Genomic DNA, 19,458 nt, shown 5'->3' on the forward strand with positions numbered 1-19,458 from the left:
ATATGATTTACTTTCTTATACTTTCTCTTTTCAGCTCTGTTCTCTCTCTCTCCCTCTCCGACCTCTCACCCACACAGCAAACGAAAAAATGTTGAATCAAAGTTCTAAATAGTTCTATTTGTTATATCGTTAAGAAGGGGGGAGCGGCGCCGCCGCCGCCGCCGCCCCAGCAGTATGTGATTATTCACAGGAGTATGATGAAGAAAGAAATGTTGTCGGAAAGCAAGGACGGGGTTGGAAAGTGGGAGAGGGAGTAGTTTTGTTTTCTTCGTGGTTTTCTGTTTCCCCTTAAGTCGCTCTTTTGTACGATCAACTTCGCGTGTAACGTCCTCACACACCAGCACACGCGATGCGACACAAAAACCTGTGCTACTACTTTCTCTCGTTTTTGTTGTTGTTGTTTCGTTTTTGGTTTGTGGATGGTGAGAGAGTATGTATGGTAGAAGAAAGCATCCAAAGCGCTTCTTTAGTAGGGCGCGTGACGCTGTTGGCGACCACCACTGTTGCCTCGCTGCTTTCCACCGCCGTATGCACCGGCGCCTGCAAAGGATAAAGAGAAAAATGAAATATTTATTATTTATTAAGTTTCCAGTATGTCCAGTGTGTGTGTGTTTGTGTATGTGTGTGTGTGTGTGTGTGTGTGTATGTGTGTGTGTGTGTGTATATGTGGGCATGTGTGTGTATATGTGGGCATGTGTGTATATATGTGGGCATGTGTGTGTGTATATATGTGGGCATGTGTGTGTGTGTGTGTGTGTGTGTGTGTGTGTGTGTGTGTGTGTGTGTGTGTGTGTGTGTGTGTGTGTGTGTGCGTGTGCGTGCGTGCGTGCGTGCGTGCGTGCGTGCGTGCGTGCGTGCGTGCGTGCGTGCGTGCGTGCGTGCGTACGCTCGCGCGCGTGTGTATGTGTGTGTCCAGAGAATGTGTGCGTGTGTATGTGTGTGTGTGCGCGAGCGTGTCTGTCCAGTGTGTCCAGTCCAAAAAAAAAAAAAAAAAGAACTCATACCTTTGCCTCCTCTTGGACCTCCTGGACGGCCGCCACCGTTCATGTAGCCACCATCGTAGCCTCCATAGCCATAGTCGTCTAGAAATATGGAAACACAACAAAATGAGTCTAAGCTGCTCTGAGCAACAGTGCGATAAGACAGTACTGCTGAAAGTGAATGTCAGTGTAGTAAGATATGAGACGATGAAGAGTCACTGAGAATTACTGCAAGAATTTCTCGAAGAGTTGAGGGTTGTTGGTTCGGACCAACAACAAACAGCTCCAGAGTGTATCCTTTGTACCGTTGAATGCACCCGGTATATCTTTGATCTTCCCGCTTACCGACAAGCAACTCACACACATCACATTAATCTTTTTCCTGAGGGCAGGGAGTGTGGTAGTAGGAGACTATTTTTTAGGTAGCAAACTCTGCCTCCACCAGGAGCCGAGCAGCGCACCTGCAAAAGGAATCCACTACCACACACCCGATCGCTCTGCTGTGGTGTTGTTGCCCAGGTGAGTGGGGATGTTTGAGGAGTGTTCTTCTCTGTCGTTCGATGAGTTTGTGATATGTAAACAGACACGCAGCAGTTGAGGCCTAGAGTGATTGGAGACTATCTCTTTCGGCTAGACGATTGCCGGCGACCGACGGTTCATCAATGATAGAGAGAGAGAGAAAGGGTGAGAGAGCGTGAGAGAGATATGTGTGTGTGATAACTCCGTAAGAGATTTGTTCTTTTTGTTTTTCGGATGTGGAAGGAATGCCTTGTCTTAAACTATCTCCTCCGCATGGCTTGACAAAATTATGGAAAAAATGGAAAGATGTGGAGAGTAGGAGTAGATAACAGAGAGTGAGATTGGAGAGATTGCGCACACGTAATGTAGCATATATCACCATCATCAGACATTAACAGCTCCCTGATGTCTTTAAGCAAATCCCACCCACAACACGGGCGTGGGAGCATTAATTTAAGGTTGTTTTTTTTTTTTTTGTTTGCAAATGCTTAACTAACAAACTGAACTATAAACGAAACGGATAAAAATTCTGTGACGTGTGCAAAATGCGTAACATAAAACGGATATAAAAACAAGTAGTAGTAGTAATAGTAGTAGATTGTGTAGCCGAGAGAACAAGAGTGCCTTTTTTAAAACAAGTGAGCAAAAAACATCCTTACCCTACAGTAAATCTACTTTAAGAGCTGCTTTACAAATACACGCGGTACATTAGAAGAAAAAAGCAAACACACACACACGCACGCAGGCAAGCAATATTATAACTACCTAAAGGATTCCATGGGTACCCTCTCCTTCTGACAGGCTAAAGATATTCTTCTGCAATTTATACGTCGGCGTATTGTGAAAAACGTGTTTTTAGGCGATTCGAGAAATACACGTGTGCGCAACACACACTCATCAAGACGCTTGCTTCTATCTGAATAAATATACACTAACACAACACGGCAGCTTTGGCCTTACTTTTCCAAGGAAATTGGTCTGAGTGTTCTAGATCTAGTTCTGCATCAAGTTGCCCTCTTAATGGCACTTTGTGCTGCAATTAATGTACTACACCCCCCCACAACTCTTCTCTCCGCGCGCAATCCCTAACCGCCTACCTGTGTCTCTCTCTCTCTCTCACTCTCAACACACACATACACTCCTTCACACGAACTCCCTCCATCTCCATCTTTTATCCTCTTTTAACTTGCTCTCTCTCTCTCTCTTTCTCGTTCGAATAAAATGAACCGTTGGGGCGGGGGAAAGGGGGGATGGTGAGCGGGCGCCGAACAAATTAAAAACCGTGGCTGCTGTCACAGGGGGAGGGGAAGGGGCAACAAGGGGAACCACCGGAAAGGCAGGAGAGATTGAACCGCAAGTGTTGGTTTGTTTTTTTTTTGTTGTTCATAATTTCCATAACTTATTTTATTTAGGGTATAATTCTTCGATCGTGTTCCATTCATTTTGTGTCCTTATTCTGTATATACAGTATTGCGGGGGTGGTGGTACACGCGCGCGTAACTTTACTTTTGGTTTTTAATAGTATTTAATGTGCAATGCATAATTAGTCGAAGAAGAAGAAAAAGAGGAGCGCAAAGAATATAAAAGCACATTTAATGGGAAGTAACGGTGAACAGGGCAAAATGGGTAGGGGGATTCCAGCAGCGGCGGTAGGGGATTGATATTATGTTATTATAAAAACATAAAAAAGGAGAAACAGGGGGGAGGGAGGAGAAAATAATGCTCTATAAAAAGTTATTCTTATGACCGCGCTCCTCTCTCCTCTCTTTCTCTATTTCTCTCTATCTCTCTCTCTCTCTCTTTCTATCCACTCCTGAGGGGCGCGCGCGCGTGAGAGGAGGGGGGATTGGTGGTCAGGGGAGCACAAAAATCGAGTGTATGTAATTGTGATTTTACGTTCGAACACATTTGCAAGCCAAAATTATTACTTGTTGATGACAAGAAAAACAAAATGGGGCGCACGGTTCGTCTTACTACTTTTTCTTCTAACATTGACACGGGAATTGAGTTAGCTACAATGCAACCAGAAAAGACACACATTCTTTAGGGGTCTGCTGTTTCGAGTTAAATTTTTGCAGAGAAAGAAAAAACATCAATAGTTACGCGAATTACACCCACTTAGGGAAACAGCAGATCCTACCCCGTCTTTCAATGAGAAAACGTGCAACAGAGATTGGGGTAGGAATCGTTAAATAAAAAACATCTTCATTGAAGTCTGGTTGCAGATTTTAAAATTGCAAAATTGTCCACCACAACGTTCCACCTTCCCACCCACTGGGGCCCATCATCAATGAGACAACTCGAGATGCACACAGCTGGGGGGGGGGCGGTTGAAAATTAATTAAAAAAAAAAAAACTCCCTACACTACACACACCCTTCTCTTCCGTCACGCGCGTGTGAGGTACAAACAAATCTGACAGAAAAAACGATTCTTCCCAATAATGTTTAAACTGAAACTCCTAGCTTAGAACGTGGATCAGTATATGCGCGGCTAGACACACCTAGTTCTCTCACACATACACATGCACACGGACGGGTGTGAGACATTCGCAACGAACTAGAACCTATAAACTTCCACAAACCTCAAGGGTACGCGTCTCTGTGTCTGTACTGTATCCCAGGGCTCCCGCTTATGTCCTGAGTGTGTTCTCAGTTGCCTAACAAAAGCCACTAGAGAGAGAAGAGATCCGTGCGGATTCAAGCTTAGGATTTAGGTTCTTAGGCGCCAAGAGAATGTTCGAGTCTGTTCTGTTCAAAACACATGTTTCAAACCTTGGTTGAAATTTTATGCGCGCGTTGAAGTGTGTATACACACCTACAAACACGCACATCAACATATAAACATTCAACAGAAACCGGTACGATGTATTGCTACCGTGGGCTACCCTAATCAGTTATTCTCTCGATTCGATTTGCCTTTTCATATATTCCTTCCTTTCACTCTAATATAGCGAACACACACGCATATACTACACGCACCATGCCCTTTGCTGCTGCTGCTACTGCTGTCTATCGCTAACAACATTTGCTACCAGCAACACACTACAACATACAGGGGAGGGGGGGGGTAGTATATGTAGGTGTGCTGGAGGACGCGTTTTGGTTTAAGATTATTGGTACTATATGATAAAAGTTCAACGTTCGAGGGAAAGAGAAAACTTAACAAAGTCGCCTCTCCACCCAGAGATGGAGGAGCTTGGGGTTTGTATCGGGTGTGTGTGAGACCTCCGCAAAGAATTGTAGAATAATTGAAAAAAAAACAGGGAAAAAAATTAACGTATTGTAAACTTTTTCCAGGATTTAGTGTAAAAAGATATTTAATAGCATCTTTTATGGTTCAAAATTTACTCGGGGGGGTGTGTCTTTAGACCTTTTAGCTTTAGACCAAAGTATTACTGAAGTTAGTTTCTTTGCAGCACCTAAGACAGACATTTGTGAGTGTGTGTGTGTGTGAGTGTGTGGGTATAAGAGCAATTCCACACGCGAGTCCCCCCACACACACACAACAACCTCCGCCGTTGTGTTTATCGTCTATAATAAACATCAGTTGAACTAAAACATCCACACAACTACCATAGTAGAGCATATCTGGCAGAGCGGATGGTTTCCTCCTTTTGCACTCCACACACAAACACATATTAGCACCGGTGTATTGCCGCCGGCTAGGCGCACACATGTATAACAATATTTGACACCTAATATGGGGGGGGAGCGGGGGAGGGGGGCGCGCGGGGTGATGGTGGTGGTTTTGTTTTCTTCCCTATCCTTAGGCACCGGTTGGGTGACGACGACCGCAAAAAGGCTAACTAGTATTATAACCCTGTGGTTATAATAAGGCAAGAGAATAACTTTCTGGTAACACACACGCGCACACAGCACCCCCCAAAAAAAAAAAAAAAAACAACAGCACACACCCAACACACATCTGTTTCCTTCCCGATGGAACCAGCTGGCGCGCACAGCAACATATACGCGTTGGTTTTTCCCCCTCTCGCTAAGCTCTCTGAAATAATCTATTATCACAATGATTATCAGTCGCATCCATTTCTACAATTATTCTACGATCTAATAAATCGATCAGCTGGACGCACACTCATGCCAACATTCTCCTTCTCTTTCGCTCTCCCTTGTACTCTCGCGCGCTTGCTGGCTCATAGATCTTTACCACTCGATTTCCCGTCTTTCTTCTTGCTCTCTCCCTTACTTTACCACAAGGAAAGGTGTCGCTCTCTTGCGGGGCGCGCGCACGCCCGCACCATTTGGCTTTCGTCCTACATATCATCATTCGAAGCTGCAGTATTATATGTGCATACGAGAGGAAGAAGCTTGCGCACAATAACATAGGTAGGTGTGCAGTTGCATTTGTTCATATGCACTCCTCCTCAAAACAGCATACATACGTCCTTCTCTTCTCTCTATTTCTCCCACTCTGCTGTATCGCTCTCTCTCTCTCTCTCTCTCGCAACGCGTGTGTGTATTATTGCACTCTACATTTGATCTTGATGGAAAACAAAAAAAAGGAGATAAAATACTATTAAAACCCCAAAAACATATCTCAAGCTACGGCCCCATATTGTGAGTGAGTGTGTGTATGTGTGCTTGCATTCCTCACAATGTGGATGGTGGGTGTGCAAAAAACAAATAAAGAGGCTTGGTAATTGAGGGGATATAATCTTGCCGTGTAAGAAACAGTCGGAACAAACAACGAACCCGGCCCGAATCAAACAACAACAAATTTGTTTCTTGACTATGTATGTATGTGTGCAACAAGAGTATATAACCCAACAAAAGGGAGGCTAATGTTGGGTGTGCCGGGGAGACCGGGTCTTTTAAAATTGTACTGCAAAAGTCTAACACTGAAAAAAAAAACTGGCGCGCACCAGGTGTGGAATAACAATGGAAGGCGCGCGCTCGTTTTTATCATCAGGTTGGATGAATCTCGCCTGAGTTGTATGTGTGAGTGTGGAAAGGTGCGTACAGAAATGCTAAATCAAAAGCACACATTTTGGGCAACGGCTGTATCCCCCCGCATCTGTTCCCCAGCTCTCTTTCCTTCCTGCTGCTTTGCTTTATCTAACTCTGAAGATTCTAAATTCTAAACACTTTTTCCTCGTTCTTGTTTTGCAATATAACACGCTTGCTCTGTATTCTGTGCACACCACACACCTTGTGCACGTTACGTTTTCTTTTATCGTCTTCATCTTTTTTTTACTACACACACACTTGCTCATATCTCATCATGCTCATCATCTCTTCAACCGGTAGAGTGTGTTAGCTTGCCGTGCTTGTTTGCTTTTTCTTCATTGAATATGCGTGTTAGCAGTAGTAGACTCTTCCTTGTAAGCGATTATCTTTTGCTCGCACTTGCTTTTCCTCGTCTCTTGGTCTTGTTGTGTGTGCGTTTTGTTTCTCTCCCCCTCTTAGAAAGACGTTCGAATTCTGCGCAACTTGGAGTAGTGTTAGTACAACACACTTAGTATAATTACGTTTATAATGTGCCACGGCTACACAACATCTACTACACACAACTACTGTAGAACCTATCGCGGAAAAAACCAAAAGCAAAAAAAAACAGACATTTACGCGCCACATTCATCCTATCGACCTTCCCCCGACCGACATACGTATTTGTATGATGCGTATGGTATTTCTACTCAATTTGTTATTAGTACGCAACCACCATACGCACATGGTAGAGGGCTACTACGACAATTGGTAAAGAGAGGAGCATGGCAACGATCGTTAACATGCAACAACCGCCCAAAAAAGAAAGACAAAATACGCTTTTTGAACTGTGAACAACAACAAACAAAAAGGTAGGTAAAATATATAGTTATGCTAAATGTATTGATTGGATGGGTTTAAAAAAAAAGGCTTCTTAGCATAAGTGTAGTTACGATTGGGTTTCAGTTGTAAATAATGCTACAATTTTTGATTAATGGAAATATTTATGTTCAATTTCCAATCCATACCAGCACCAAATATTATTTTAGTTTTTAAACCAAAACAAAACAAAAAAAAACAAATAACTTAATTTGCACGTTACGGCCGGCCTTCAATTGCACCCAGATCTAGATCAGGATGGACACCAAATGGTGTCTAAGTTATGCCACCTTACTCTTTCGTGCAAGTCTCAGATTGTGTGGCGACAATCTACCGGCCAAGTCCACAAAAATCAGTTGAGCTTGATGTATTATCGTATGACAAAAAGTGTCATACTTATGACAAGACTAGAGACAGGGATCGTGAAAAGTGTATCCCCCCAAATACGTTTGTGATTTGAAAAGAGTGGACGAGGAGGGGGGCTGGTTGTTGCAATCACATTATTGTATGCCGCGCTGCTCTCGCCCTAAAGACTTTCGCCGGGGGAAAATCGATTTTCTGATATACGGCTAATGGATAGATTAAAACAGAATTTTCCCTAATGTATATTGTATATGCGCAATTTGATAACGTAGTCAGTAGAATAAAAAAAAATACGTGTATGATTTTTTGGGGAGGGGGAGAAAACTCGGAAAAGGAAAAAGTAAATCGGGATGTACAAGCATCATTGCCTTACTCCTCCCCCCCCCACAACACCCCAGAGCAGCGCTGCCCCATCGTGATCCACAATTTACACTGGGACGACTGCTTGGGAAAGGCGGAAGTTGGGGATCTCTTTCGCTTCTCTACTCTCCTCTCGCTCTCCCCACCTTCAGTTTTCTCCGTGGAGCAGATGCCCCACAATACGACTACCCTCTCCTTCTCTCTCTTTTTCTCTCTCTCTTTTTCTCTCTCTCCCTCTCTCTCTCCCTCTTTCTCGCTCGCACACTTTTTCTTCCTTCCTCACTTTCTCTCTCTCTCTCTCTAGTGATGTTTGTTCGGCAGGCGGTTGTTGAATTTACCACGACCGCCGTAATAGCCGCCGGACAAATCGTAACCACCGTTATTGTAGCCTCCATACCATCTGGCTAAGTAATCGTAACCATAATCACCATAACCACCGCCGTATCCTTGTCCGTAGCCGTAACCGCCGTAGCCTTGGCCGCCCCATCCTTGTCCGTATCCGCCTGTCGGTTGAGGGTTGTTGGAGGGCACCACACGCACGCGCGCACGAGAGCCGGGGGAGAAAGTAAAGCAAAGAAAAATACGATCAGCTATCAAAAAAACGTGATCGGTGGAAGTGCCATTGGCGATAAATTCAAGTTCATGGTTTGTTTGTAGTTTTTTTTTTTAATCTTACATTTTCATACTTCTTCTATAATTCAAATGTAAGACACATTCAATTTTAAAAAACTTAATGGCGTGCTGTGTTTGTGTGAACCTTCAGATAAGAATTGTGGGTAAAAAGCTTATAATCATTGATTTTTCATAAGCAGAACTGGTAAATGGGTATCATCATTGACACAAAACAGCGCCGAACACTATTTTACTAAACAAACCAGGCAGGAAGAAATGTGGATGTACTGTGGCTCCATCCTTTTTTTGCAGAAACTTACCCTTCGGACCGCCTGGACCGCCGCGACCGCCACGCATGCCGCGCGGCGGCGGACCGCGCATACCGCCCCGTCCACCCATTGGACCCATCGGGCCCATGTTTTCCGGTTTCGGCGTTGCCTTCTTCACGTCCACCTCCTTGCCGGAGATGGTTTGCTTGGGCGTCTTGAGCAGCTCGTTCACCACCTGCTCGGAGTCGAACGTGATGAAGCAGAAGCCCTTGCGCTGGTTCTTCTGCTTGTCGAATGGCATTTCTACCTCCACGATCTAATAAAAATTGAAACAATTTTTTTTTAATATCCGCTCTCTCTCTCTCGCAATTTTTTTTAAGTATTATTATATACGGAGATTGGGGGATTTTATGCTATTGGATTTCAGATTATTTTGGTATGTGTTATCCTATCACATTGGTTCAGAAGCAGAACTGATTAAATGTTGTATCATCATGTAAAAATCCAAAGCTTTTTCCCTTCTCCGAAACACAAAACACAAGTGTGTTTTGGTGTGTGTGTATAACAACAAACAACGTCCACATCCTCGGCACTCGGCACCACTTACATTTCCGAACTGGCCGAAGAAGGTTTTAATTTCCTCGTCGCTGATCTCCGAGGTCAGCCCGCCGACGAAGATCTTGCCGTACCGGGCCTTCGCCTTCTTCGGGTCGACCTTCTTGTTGTTGATCACATGCTCGCTAACCGCCACGACCTTATCGATCGAGTCCGCGCTCTTGTAGACGATAAATGCGAAGCCGCGCGAGCGGCCAGTGTTCGGGTCCGTCTTCACATTGATGCTCTCGATGTCACCGTACTGGCTGAAGTGTTCCTTCAGTTCCTCTGCACGCAGAAGTAGAGAGAGAGAGAGATACAGCAACGGGGGGAGAGAGCGACAACGAGCGAGAAACGGGGTGGAGAAAAAAAAAACAAGAAATTTGCATTAAAAAACAATGATCACTCCACCGAATCGGATTGTTGTTAAACAGCGCTCTTATTTCAAATGTGTTCTATTCCAAGTGTCTCTGGATGCGTGGTTGTGGGTGAGCGAGTGTGTTTCTGTGTGTAGTTGTGTGTAATTGCTTTTAAAAGTACCTATGCAAATCTGACAAAAATTAACAGGATATTTGTATGATAGAAAAGGGCACAGCACTGGATATGGGAATGGGGATGGTATAGATATTGCGGAATATGGAGAGCGGAGGGGGGGGGGGGGTTGTTGGATGTCATTTGAGTTTGATGTCATTTTTATCCTAGACAAATTTTTAAAACACTATTAAGCTACTTCATAAAAACAAAACTAAAACAACGTATTTTTGATGGCATTGGAAATAAACAGAAAGAGAAGAGGAGGAACAGATGGTGATAAGGATGTAAAATGTAGAAAAAGGTACAACGTAAGAGGAGACTAGGAACTCATATGGAAAGGCGGTGGTGTTTGTGTGTAGGTGTGGAAAAATAATGATAATAGGCAAAGGAGGCTAAATAGAAAGAGATAAATCGATAAGGATATATGTGTAATGGGAAGAAAGGATTTTGTGTTTGGAGGATGAAAAAAAAAATGAAATTATTTCTCGTGAAATAGTACGAAAAACATAAAAATTGGATCTAGAGATTAAAACGGGAGGTAGAGTTTTTAAAATTGGCATTTCTTGCTTGTATTATTTTTTTTATATATCGGCATAAGAGACGTTGAAATGTAACTATTATTAATTATTGAGAGGAATATATATAATATACGTTGTATTAGTTAAGAAAATATTGAATTTTTAAAAAAGAAAAATGTATATTACTGTCTGATGTTTCCCAACTCAGTCCACCAACGAATAATTTTCTGGAAAAGTGGATGAAAATTTACGAATTAGAATATTTAATCTATAATAAATTGAGCAAATTGGTAGATTGTGAAAAAGGTTTGCTTAAAGTTAATTTGATACAGGAAAGAGAGTGATAAAAAATACAATTGCAGCATTGAAACAAACATGAGTAGTACAGAACGCTTGAGAAAACACGTTTCAACAAAAAACGGTAATAAGTCGAAAGGGCGCGCGCAATAAGAAACTTTACAGTGTACAATAATAATTATATATATATAGGTATATTTGTGACAAGTATTATAATATGCTGTGTGTTTGACTGGCAAAGGCAAGATTTATTTTTAATATATGCTTACAATGATAGACACACGTCAATTAAGTAATTACAGTAAAAGTGAAACTAAGTGCACAGCCCGCAAAGTGCCTCTTTCAGCCGCTTTAAAGTCTGGAGTGAGAATCCGGTAGTATTTGGACCGTATGCATAAGGTTGCCCCAGGGAGGCGGCGCGCGGTGCGTGGCCGCACGACACGTGGTGTTATAATTTTCGAATCGCACAACTTCTCTAATTGCAGATATGTTTCATTCGCCGTATCGTTTCCTTCAAGCTTTGGCTATCAAAAAGAACAACAGATTTAGGTAGTTTCGTATACTGCCGAGGAAGTGGAGGTATGGAAGCATTTAATAAATCTGTGGAAACAGTTGGGAGAGAAAAAAAAAAGAAGCACGTGCGCAACACACGCGTGGTGGTAAAAACGGTTGACTTCAAATTCAATTTGATTGATATTGTTTACCTGCACAGCAAAACTCGGCTTTTTTTATTTATTCAAATCGTTGTGAACATTCTTTGCAAATCTACGTATTTTAGATGTAACAAGATTTCCGTAACACATACACACAAAACACGCAAAGAAGTATGGTTTTGTTTTGGTTCGATCGCGCTCCGGAACACTTTATGCATCAAGGGGTTTACATATACACCGTCAAACAATGCAGCTTGGAAAGAGGTAGATGGGGGTGTAGCATTCATTTTTGGTTGTTCTTGCTTAGTAAATACTAATTAAAGTACGACAATAGACATATATTTTCGAGAGAAAGACACACACACACATAGGTTACGAGAGAGCAAATGCTTTATGTTCTGATGGCAAATGAACAATATTCGTTTAGTAGAAGCAATAATTGGGCTTTATTTATTTTATTTCTTGTTTCGATCATATCGTATATAACAAACAACTATATTAATTATTTTCCGCAACTAAAGTACGCTTAGATGAACACAACAAACAACTGCAAAAGCTACAACACAGGATGAAAGAATACTTTTCGCGCTTTGTTCATTTGGGTTTGTTTTGCTGCTCTTGGAGATGGCCCTTTTTTTCTGGACAGTTGGGTGGGAGAAGAGTTGAAGAAGCTGTACTTTCCAATATCTCATTTGAATTCACAACAATACTCTAACGCGCAACACACGCGCGGCTGAACTGGTGGTGAGAGAGAGGTGGTTGGTGGTGGTGGTGGTGGTGTGGTTGTGGTTGGTTGGTTGAATGGACACTGTGCCAAAATCGAAACAACATTTTATATTCTTCTGCATGTTTTACGTTTTGTTTTGTTCTGTATTTAAACCAAACTCTAGAGCAAATTTCTTTTAATTTCTTGCTTGTTTATTTGCTGCGGTGTGAGAGCACCCTTAATTTTGGAGTTTTTTTTTTGTTTCGTTACGGATATAAAGAGAAAACGCAGATTTTGTACTGGAAAATTTGCATATATTTTTCATTAGTTTAAGTCTAGTAACTATGAACGGAAGTAATAAAAGTAGAAATTAAAAACATGTAAACCGATAAACTAAAATATGGCAAAAAAATGAACAGTAAATCAAGGATGAAGTGCATTTCTTTATTTTTTTTTTTTTGTATTTCGATGGAAACTACGCTCACGCACAAACGCAAAAGCACACACGCACACCTGGATGGCTGTGTAGGATTTTTTTTACAGAATGTACCATTATAATGTATGTTTCTGTACTTTGATGTTAGGTAAATCTGATTAAGATTCATGAATCTTTGAAATGATTCAATGAATCTGAATCTCGGTCGCAAAGATTCACGAATCTCTTAAGTTTCACGAATCTCCAAATATTCATTTATATGGGGATTCATGAGTCTGGAAAGACTCACGAATCTCCAAAGATTCATGAATCTCGAAAAAATCATTAATTTCAAGAGATGTATATATCTCTTAAAATTCGCAAATTTCTAAGGATTCATGCATCTCAAGCGATTCATGAATCACAGAAGATTCATAGAGCTTGTGCTTTTCAGTATTCTTCTTCTTGGACGTAACAACCTACGTAGTCTTGCCACCCTATACAGGCTTTTGAGTATTTTATGAGAGACGGTCCATACGAGGCTTGAATCCACGACAAGACAAGTTTGCAAGGTGGGATCGCGCGAATTCAATATCTTTAAAATCATTCATCTCTGAAGATTCATGAATCCCTGAAGATATGAGTTTTAATGGATTAATGAATTTTTGAAGATTCATTGATCTTTCGAGATTCGTGAATCCTTGGAGATTCATTAATCTTTCAAAATTCATTAATCCTTTATAGATTCATACATCTTTCAAGAACCGATTCGAGATTCGAATCACTCATCATTTTTCCATAAAAAAAATAATTTTTCTGTTATTCCTTTTTTCTGCGCCAATCGGTGTGAGGGTGTGCGCGTGTGCGTATATGCGCTGGAGCATGTATCTTTTCAGGTAGTGAAAAATGGAAAGGACAAATATGCCTGTCCCGAACAACAGAGGGGAGAGAAGGAATGTGTTTCTGTTTTGGTGGTGTGTGATTTGTAATTAAAACGAATAACATCATTTAGCGAAATAAATTTGATGTGTGCTAGATGTTGTTTGTTTGGATGTATGGAAGGAATATTAGGAGTTGGAGATTTGGTGCACACGATGCTGTCGTTTTGCATCATGAGCGGAAAGGGGGGAAACGAAGGGGGAGGGGGGGGGGGAAGTGGAATATGTATTGCTATAGAGGTGCCATATGTTTATTAGAATAATTTAAATGTTTTTAGTATTTTTTTTTTTTTGGTTCAGATAACGCTGACTTTGTATATATAGATATAGATATCTCGACTCTCAATCAAAGGGTTTAATGTGGTTATTATTATTATTATTATTATTATTATTTGTTGTCTTATGTCATTTATGTTAGCATAAATACCATCGTCTCACGTGCACATCCTTGGGTGCAGCCGAGTGTCCCCAACATTCTCTTTTCCTCTCTTTCTCTCTCTCAATCACTCTTTTTCCTCTTCCTCCGACGATGCGTCCTCAGAGTTCTGGGCCTTTTTGCACTTTCTCAACACCTGCCGGAGAGGAACAGTATTAGTCGTTCGCTCTAAACAGGGAAACACACACAACAACATATTCATCATCATCATCATTATTAGCATCATCATATTTCATCGTTATTTTGTCATTATTTGGTGATGTTTTTTTTTTTTTGGGAATTGTGTGTTTGCAATTACACACACTCTCGACGGCCGGTCTCGATCTTTTTTTTTTATTGCATTCGTGTACGGTATTTACAGGAAAATGGCATGGCGACGATATGGACGGTCAAGGCACACAACGGTAAGAGGATCGAAATATCTTTAATATTGTTAATACATGGTCCGGGTTTTAGAATGGATATGATTTCTCCCTTGCTCATTCTTCGTTTGCTGAGGGGGGGGGGGGGGCATATATTTATGCCTCTCTCTTTCTCTCTGTTCGGCTTTACTGTACACATTACATTTGCTTTACCGTTTGTGTTCGTTATAGTTTTAAATTACGCACAACAACGCAAGAAAATCGAATTTTCCACATTTAAGTGTAGTAATGAAGAATTGTTCTCTGTTCCGTTTATGAATTGGTTTAACCGTTTTCTTTAGCTGTTGTCTCTCGGTTTGAAAATGATTGACGCTCAAAAATGCCGAGCCACGAGAAAGGAGCACCGTACTTAAACGATTGCTGTGTGGGCACACACACACACACACTGCAGCGAACAAATTACGTACCGACTGGAACAACCGGGAACAATAATAATATGTATACATCACACTAATTTCTCGCGCACAATTCACACTAATTTACATTTACATTTACCGATGCAAAAAAAAACAAAGTCAGAAGAAACGAACGCACACGAAGGGGAGGAGGAGGAAGCATCAAACCATATCAAGGCAATTAATTGTAACCCGGCTAGAGAGTCCGCTAGTGTAGTGGTGGTGGTGGTGGTGTGTGGTGATAGCAAAAACGAATGCAAGTGGCGCAAAGTAGTCTGAGAGAACCCCTTCCGGAAGATGAGTACGTCGCTCCTCTTCACTCACCGTGGAGCGCGTTGTGGCATGGTTGGAACATAAATGCCAGCTGGCTGTGTGCTGATGTGTGTGTGTGTGTGTGTGTGTGTGAGTGAAGCTCTTTAGAAAATGACGCATTGAAGTGATAAGAAATATCGATCGATCCCATAGCCACACGATAGAGGCTAAGACAAAAACTGAAATAGACAAACACTTGATCGCAAAAGTCAACTTTTATTAACCGCCAATGTACGGGGGGGGGGACCGACTTTAGGACACAGTTCAAAAAGACGGTTATTACCGTATTGCCATGTGTCTTTATCGGGCACACGTGGTAACTCGGAAAAGCCGGCAGAAAAATGTACACACTTCCGGTCTAGTTTGGAAGTAGAAAGAGTGAGCCGTTGCTAGTTATTTTGGTTAAAAATTACAAATCTTGTAACTTAGAGTGTATATGTTCACATTTTCTCACATTGAAAAATAAATTCAAAAATAAAATTATTAAATCTACAATTTTGTCTGAAAGGAAAACTCAGCCACAGAACGGTGAGAAATTTAAGACAGATTTTATCGATTAACAAACACACTCTCCTCTTCATTACGCACAACTACCTACGTAATTATGCGCATTCTGGTACGGCGCAACCGTACACACACAGCATTTCGCTCTTCCCACTCTCTCATTGAGAATTGATCAATGTCGACCGACCTCCCGTGAAGTATTTCCCCCCCTTACAAAATGGATCGAATTTGCATTACAGAGAGCAAAACACACACACACACGCATGGACCCTATATATCAAGCAGCTTTAACTGGATATAGAGGAATTAGTCATGATAAAAATAGCACCGAATGGCGCGCACACAGAGAGGAGTTGAAATTCAACCGCAATCATCCTCCATTTTGCTGCGTAGATTTCAGTGTTTTCAGCCGCCTCTCTCGCTTTGTGGTGCGGGTTTGAAGGGAAATGGATGGGGCGGGGGGAACACGCGTACCAATGTGACGGAGAGGAGAGGTGCTATTCCGTAGAGAGGGTTTTCAAGACTTTTACCGGCGTCGATCCACACTGACTCTTCTCGACGGGAATTGACTCGACTGCTGGTCGAGCGCACCTTCAGCTTGATTGAGGTTATGTTGCGCACGTGGGGTGTGGTGCTTCTGTTTCGAACGATTCGTCATAGAGTAGAAACAAACAATACAATTTTATTCTATCTTCCGTTGCGGTTGTTGGCCAAACCAACAACCCCAAATTGGTGCTGAAACACGAAAACAATTGCAAAAATCAATTACTATCGAAAATGCGCACACACACACAAACATCAGCATCAGCTAGAGCCGGTGGGGGGGGGGGGACAAAAACCAAACGAAAAAACGGACAGGGGTGGTGGTGGTGAGAAGTTGTGGCAAACAAGAGACACATCATCGTTTGAAAAAAATCGCAGACTACCCGCGCCATTTTGAGTGAGCAAACAAAGGCATGGTTGTGTGATGCCGGTACTCCTCGCAACCACCCTTTCTCCTACGCCAGAAGGAACCGGATTCACATCAATACCATTCGTATGTATTTGTGCGCACGTTTAGAAGCAAGAGCCGTGAACTGTGCTAGCCGGTCCCTCTTTAAGATCGACATCCGAAAACACACACACACACACACACGCACAAAAGGATTAAAAAATGAGCGCTTGGGTACTTTTCATTTGTTGCATTGAAATTCAAATTCCAGTCAAATTACTGAGAGCAAAACGGACATAGCCCGTATTACACGGGATTGCCAAATTAATGAAAAGTTAAAAAAACGCTATACTGAGCTCTGAATTGGAAACGTAGAAAGTGAAGAACCCGCTCTTGTGTGCGCGCATTGAAACACACAAAGGTGGCAAAAGTGAGGTTAGAAGTGTTTTCTCCGCGTGACGAATACCAGGGGGAGGAGATTGCGAGAAATCACACGACCGCGGGGTGATGTGTGCGGCGCTCATGGCTTTTCTTTCTCTGCTGCTGGGAAAAAGTGGGTCGCCGACATCCTAAAACAATCAACTTAACCAAAAAAAAAAAAAAACTGTTCCGGCGGAGCTGCTCTCCGGACGCACAACGTTTTCCCCGCGTACATACCTGTCATCATCGCGCACGGTTGCGGTGGCTGCAGCGGTGGTGGTGGTGGTGGTGGTTGTGGTAGTGGCGGTGGTGTGATTTTCCGTATTACCGTTCGTGTTGGTAGCTTCGGAATTACCGTTTCCGGACGCAGCCGCTGCCGGTGCTGCCGGCGCAGCAGCAGCAGCAGCAGCTTGCTGTTCCGTCTGTTGAGGCTGATTGGTACTGTTTTCTTGATTCTCTTGGGCCGTCGTTGGGGCCACCGTCGCCGCCGTTGCCGCCGCCGCCCCACCGTTCACAACTTCCGTTTCCTGTGTGTCTGCCATTTTGTTTCGCGCAAAAAGGCCTACGAGAGCGGCGCGTTCAACACCCTTCCCTTGAAGATCTCGCACTCCCGAGCACACACTCACTCACACTCACACACAGAGACACACCCGGAACGTGTTCGGACGCGCGCGCGTGGAGTGAAACAAAAATCGAACTCCACAGAAAGTTTGTACGGGGGTTTGCTTAGCCCGGAGACGCGCACACTGAAATACTGTTCGCAAGGCAGGTGTACTCAAACCAGCAGCACCAAAATAATGCTACGGAACGTTTTTTGTTAACTTGTATCCTCTAATGGATACCCTAACCTCACAATTATGTTTAAAAATAAAACTTCCCTAGAGCACTTGCGCTCCCGACGCACCTTCTTCACGGACGGTTCAAAGAGAAAGAACGAAGCGATGGCGGCTCACGGCCTGCTGAACCAAGCCGACAGCTAGATCACACGCACACACTCTTACGCACCCGTGTGCTTGTGTGTGTGTGTGTGCGGCGAACAGGAATGCGTAAAGCCCGCTCGAACGGACGCGCGCTGCCAACCTTACACGGGATCCGAACTTCCTGCTCCGAGGCAAGAAAATTTGTCGCATACGTTCGCGCTGTCAAGCAAGCAGGCAGCAGCACGCGCACGCTTCTCTAACAACCTTTTGCCGTGTGACCCCACTGACAATCGGCCTCGGCACCTTGCACATAGAGTTTACGGCAAAACAAAAAAATGCAGACACAAACATTGTTGCCTTTGACTTTTCTTCGTTGTTTCTCGTGTATGGGCATAGTTTTCGGGTATTTTTATGCGGATTTTTCCAATTGAATTTCAATTCGCCAATGTAATTCTGACAGCCAATTTATGTGCATGATTATTGGGTTGTAACGACTCGTGGTTCAAACTTGACAACCGCATAAGTTTGAACTGCAATCAACAGAATATGCATAGCTTATAAGGACACCAGTCCATCATTGTTGTGCAAACTACCCTTTTCACATCCTTTCCTTTGGGCAGCCGTTTCCTTTTGAGTTTTATCAACAGACCATTTACCCGCACCCGGTGAGCAAAATGATGGGTTTTCTCGAATTGTGGATGAGGCCCGTGGCAACGCGCATCGATTGCGATTTAATCGGACGAGATTTATATGGGATTTGACAGATAACGTCGGACATGCGATTTCGTCGTCCGACGTTATCTGTCAAATCCCATATAAATCGCGTCCGATAAAATCGCATCCGATGAGCGTTGCCACCGCCCTGAAACATCTTGATCAAGAATATACAGCAATTATCCGCAGTACGCGATACTCGATATACGCGAATTCGCAGTACGCGATTCCTCTAAATTTGACAGCTCCATGTGTTTTTTGCAAATATTTTAATACTTTGAAGTATTTTATGCTCTTTTTGAATTTCCTTAATGTTCTTAATGCATTTAACATTAAATTTGGGCAAAAGATACCTGTTTTATAACAAAAAACTTTAATGCAACACTCATTGGCGATATATTTCAACCCTCGAACCGGTAGTGTAAACTATTTTTCCATAGGAATCCGCTATACGCGAAAACTCGAGATACGCTATTGCGCTCGGTCCCGTACGATAGCGTATATCGGATAATGACTGTACAGGTTACCTCCGAGATACGTTTTAGTACTGTGGGCAACGCTTTTTCGCAAACGATAACGTCGGACGTGCGATTTCGTCGTACGACGAATTTAAAAAATTGTATTCCGCCGGATCGTTAATCACCATTTAAAACATTCAAATAATCGCAATATGAACCGAAATAGCGTGACCGTTCAAATAGACATAGAGCGACAACGTCGCGCGCGACAAAAAGTAGCTCAAAATTTCACTCCGCGTAGATCAAAGTAGCTCTTTCACGCAGTCAACCTACTTTTTTTGTTTAAAAATATAAAAAATGAGTT

At 42.7% G+C, this 19,458-nt stretch overlaps 1 protein-coding gene, 1 long non-coding RNA gene and 2 other non-coding genes across 6 annotated transcripts; all 4 read right to left on the minus strand.

Moving 5' to 3' along the window:
• Positions 1 to 384: 384 nt before the first annotated feature.
• LOC1271847 (RNA-binding protein squid) lies at positions 385 to 17,986 on the minus strand. 3 transcript variants are annotated; one of them, XM_003436937.2, is made up of 7 exons: positions 17,240 to 17,986; positions 10,760 to 10,800; positions 9,535 to 9,809; positions 8,979 to 9,243; positions 8,475 to 8,549; positions 1,005 to 1,082; positions 385 to 540 (listed from the first exon to the last, which is right to left on the minus strand). In XM_003436937.2, the coding sequence occupies exons 1-7, from the start codon at positions 17,542 to 17,544 to the stop codon at positions 467 to 469; spliced, it is 1,113 nt and encodes a 370-aa protein (XP_003436985.2). In that variant the 5' UTR covers positions 17,545 to 17,986; the 3' UTR covers positions 385 to 466. The 3 variants fall into 3 exon arrangements, with proteins under 3 accessions (XP_003436985.2, XP_310701.6, XP_061497793.1); XM_310701.6 differs by having other exon boundaries at positions 8,391 to 8,549; positions 17,240 to 17,943; XM_061641809.1 differs by lacking the exon at positions 10,760 to 10,800 and having other exon boundaries at positions 17,240 to 17,943.
• Positions 8,803 to 8,886, minus strand: LOC133395052 (small nucleolar RNA snR61/Z1/Z11). The gene has a single exon (XR_009767155.1). It is a non-coding gene; the product is annotated as a small nucleolar RNA snR61/Z1/Z11 (small nucleolar RNA).
• On the minus strand, positions 9,348 to 9,428 carry LOC11175964 (small nucleolar RNA snR61/Z1/Z11). Its single transcript, XR_003025346.1, has one exon. It is a non-coding gene; the product is annotated as a small nucleolar RNA snR61/Z1/Z11 (small nucleolar RNA).
• LOC133391114 (uncharacterized) lies at positions 10,807 to 14,154 on the minus strand. The gene is made up of 3 exons (XR_009764609.1): positions 14,010 to 14,154; positions 11,575 to 12,331; positions 10,807 to 11,470 (listed from the first exon to the last, which is right to left on the minus strand). It is a non-coding gene; the product is annotated as an uncharacterized LOC133391114 (long non-coding RNA).
• Positions 17,987 to 19,458: the final 1,472 nt, after the last annotated feature.

This window comes from Anopheles gambiae, chromosome X (genome assembly GCF_943734735.2).
Source record: "Anopheles gambiae chromosome X, idAnoGambNW_F1_1, whole genome shotgun sequence".
Lineage (NCBI taxonomy): Eukaryota > Metazoa > Arthropoda > Insecta > Diptera > Culicidae > Anopheles > Anopheles gambiae.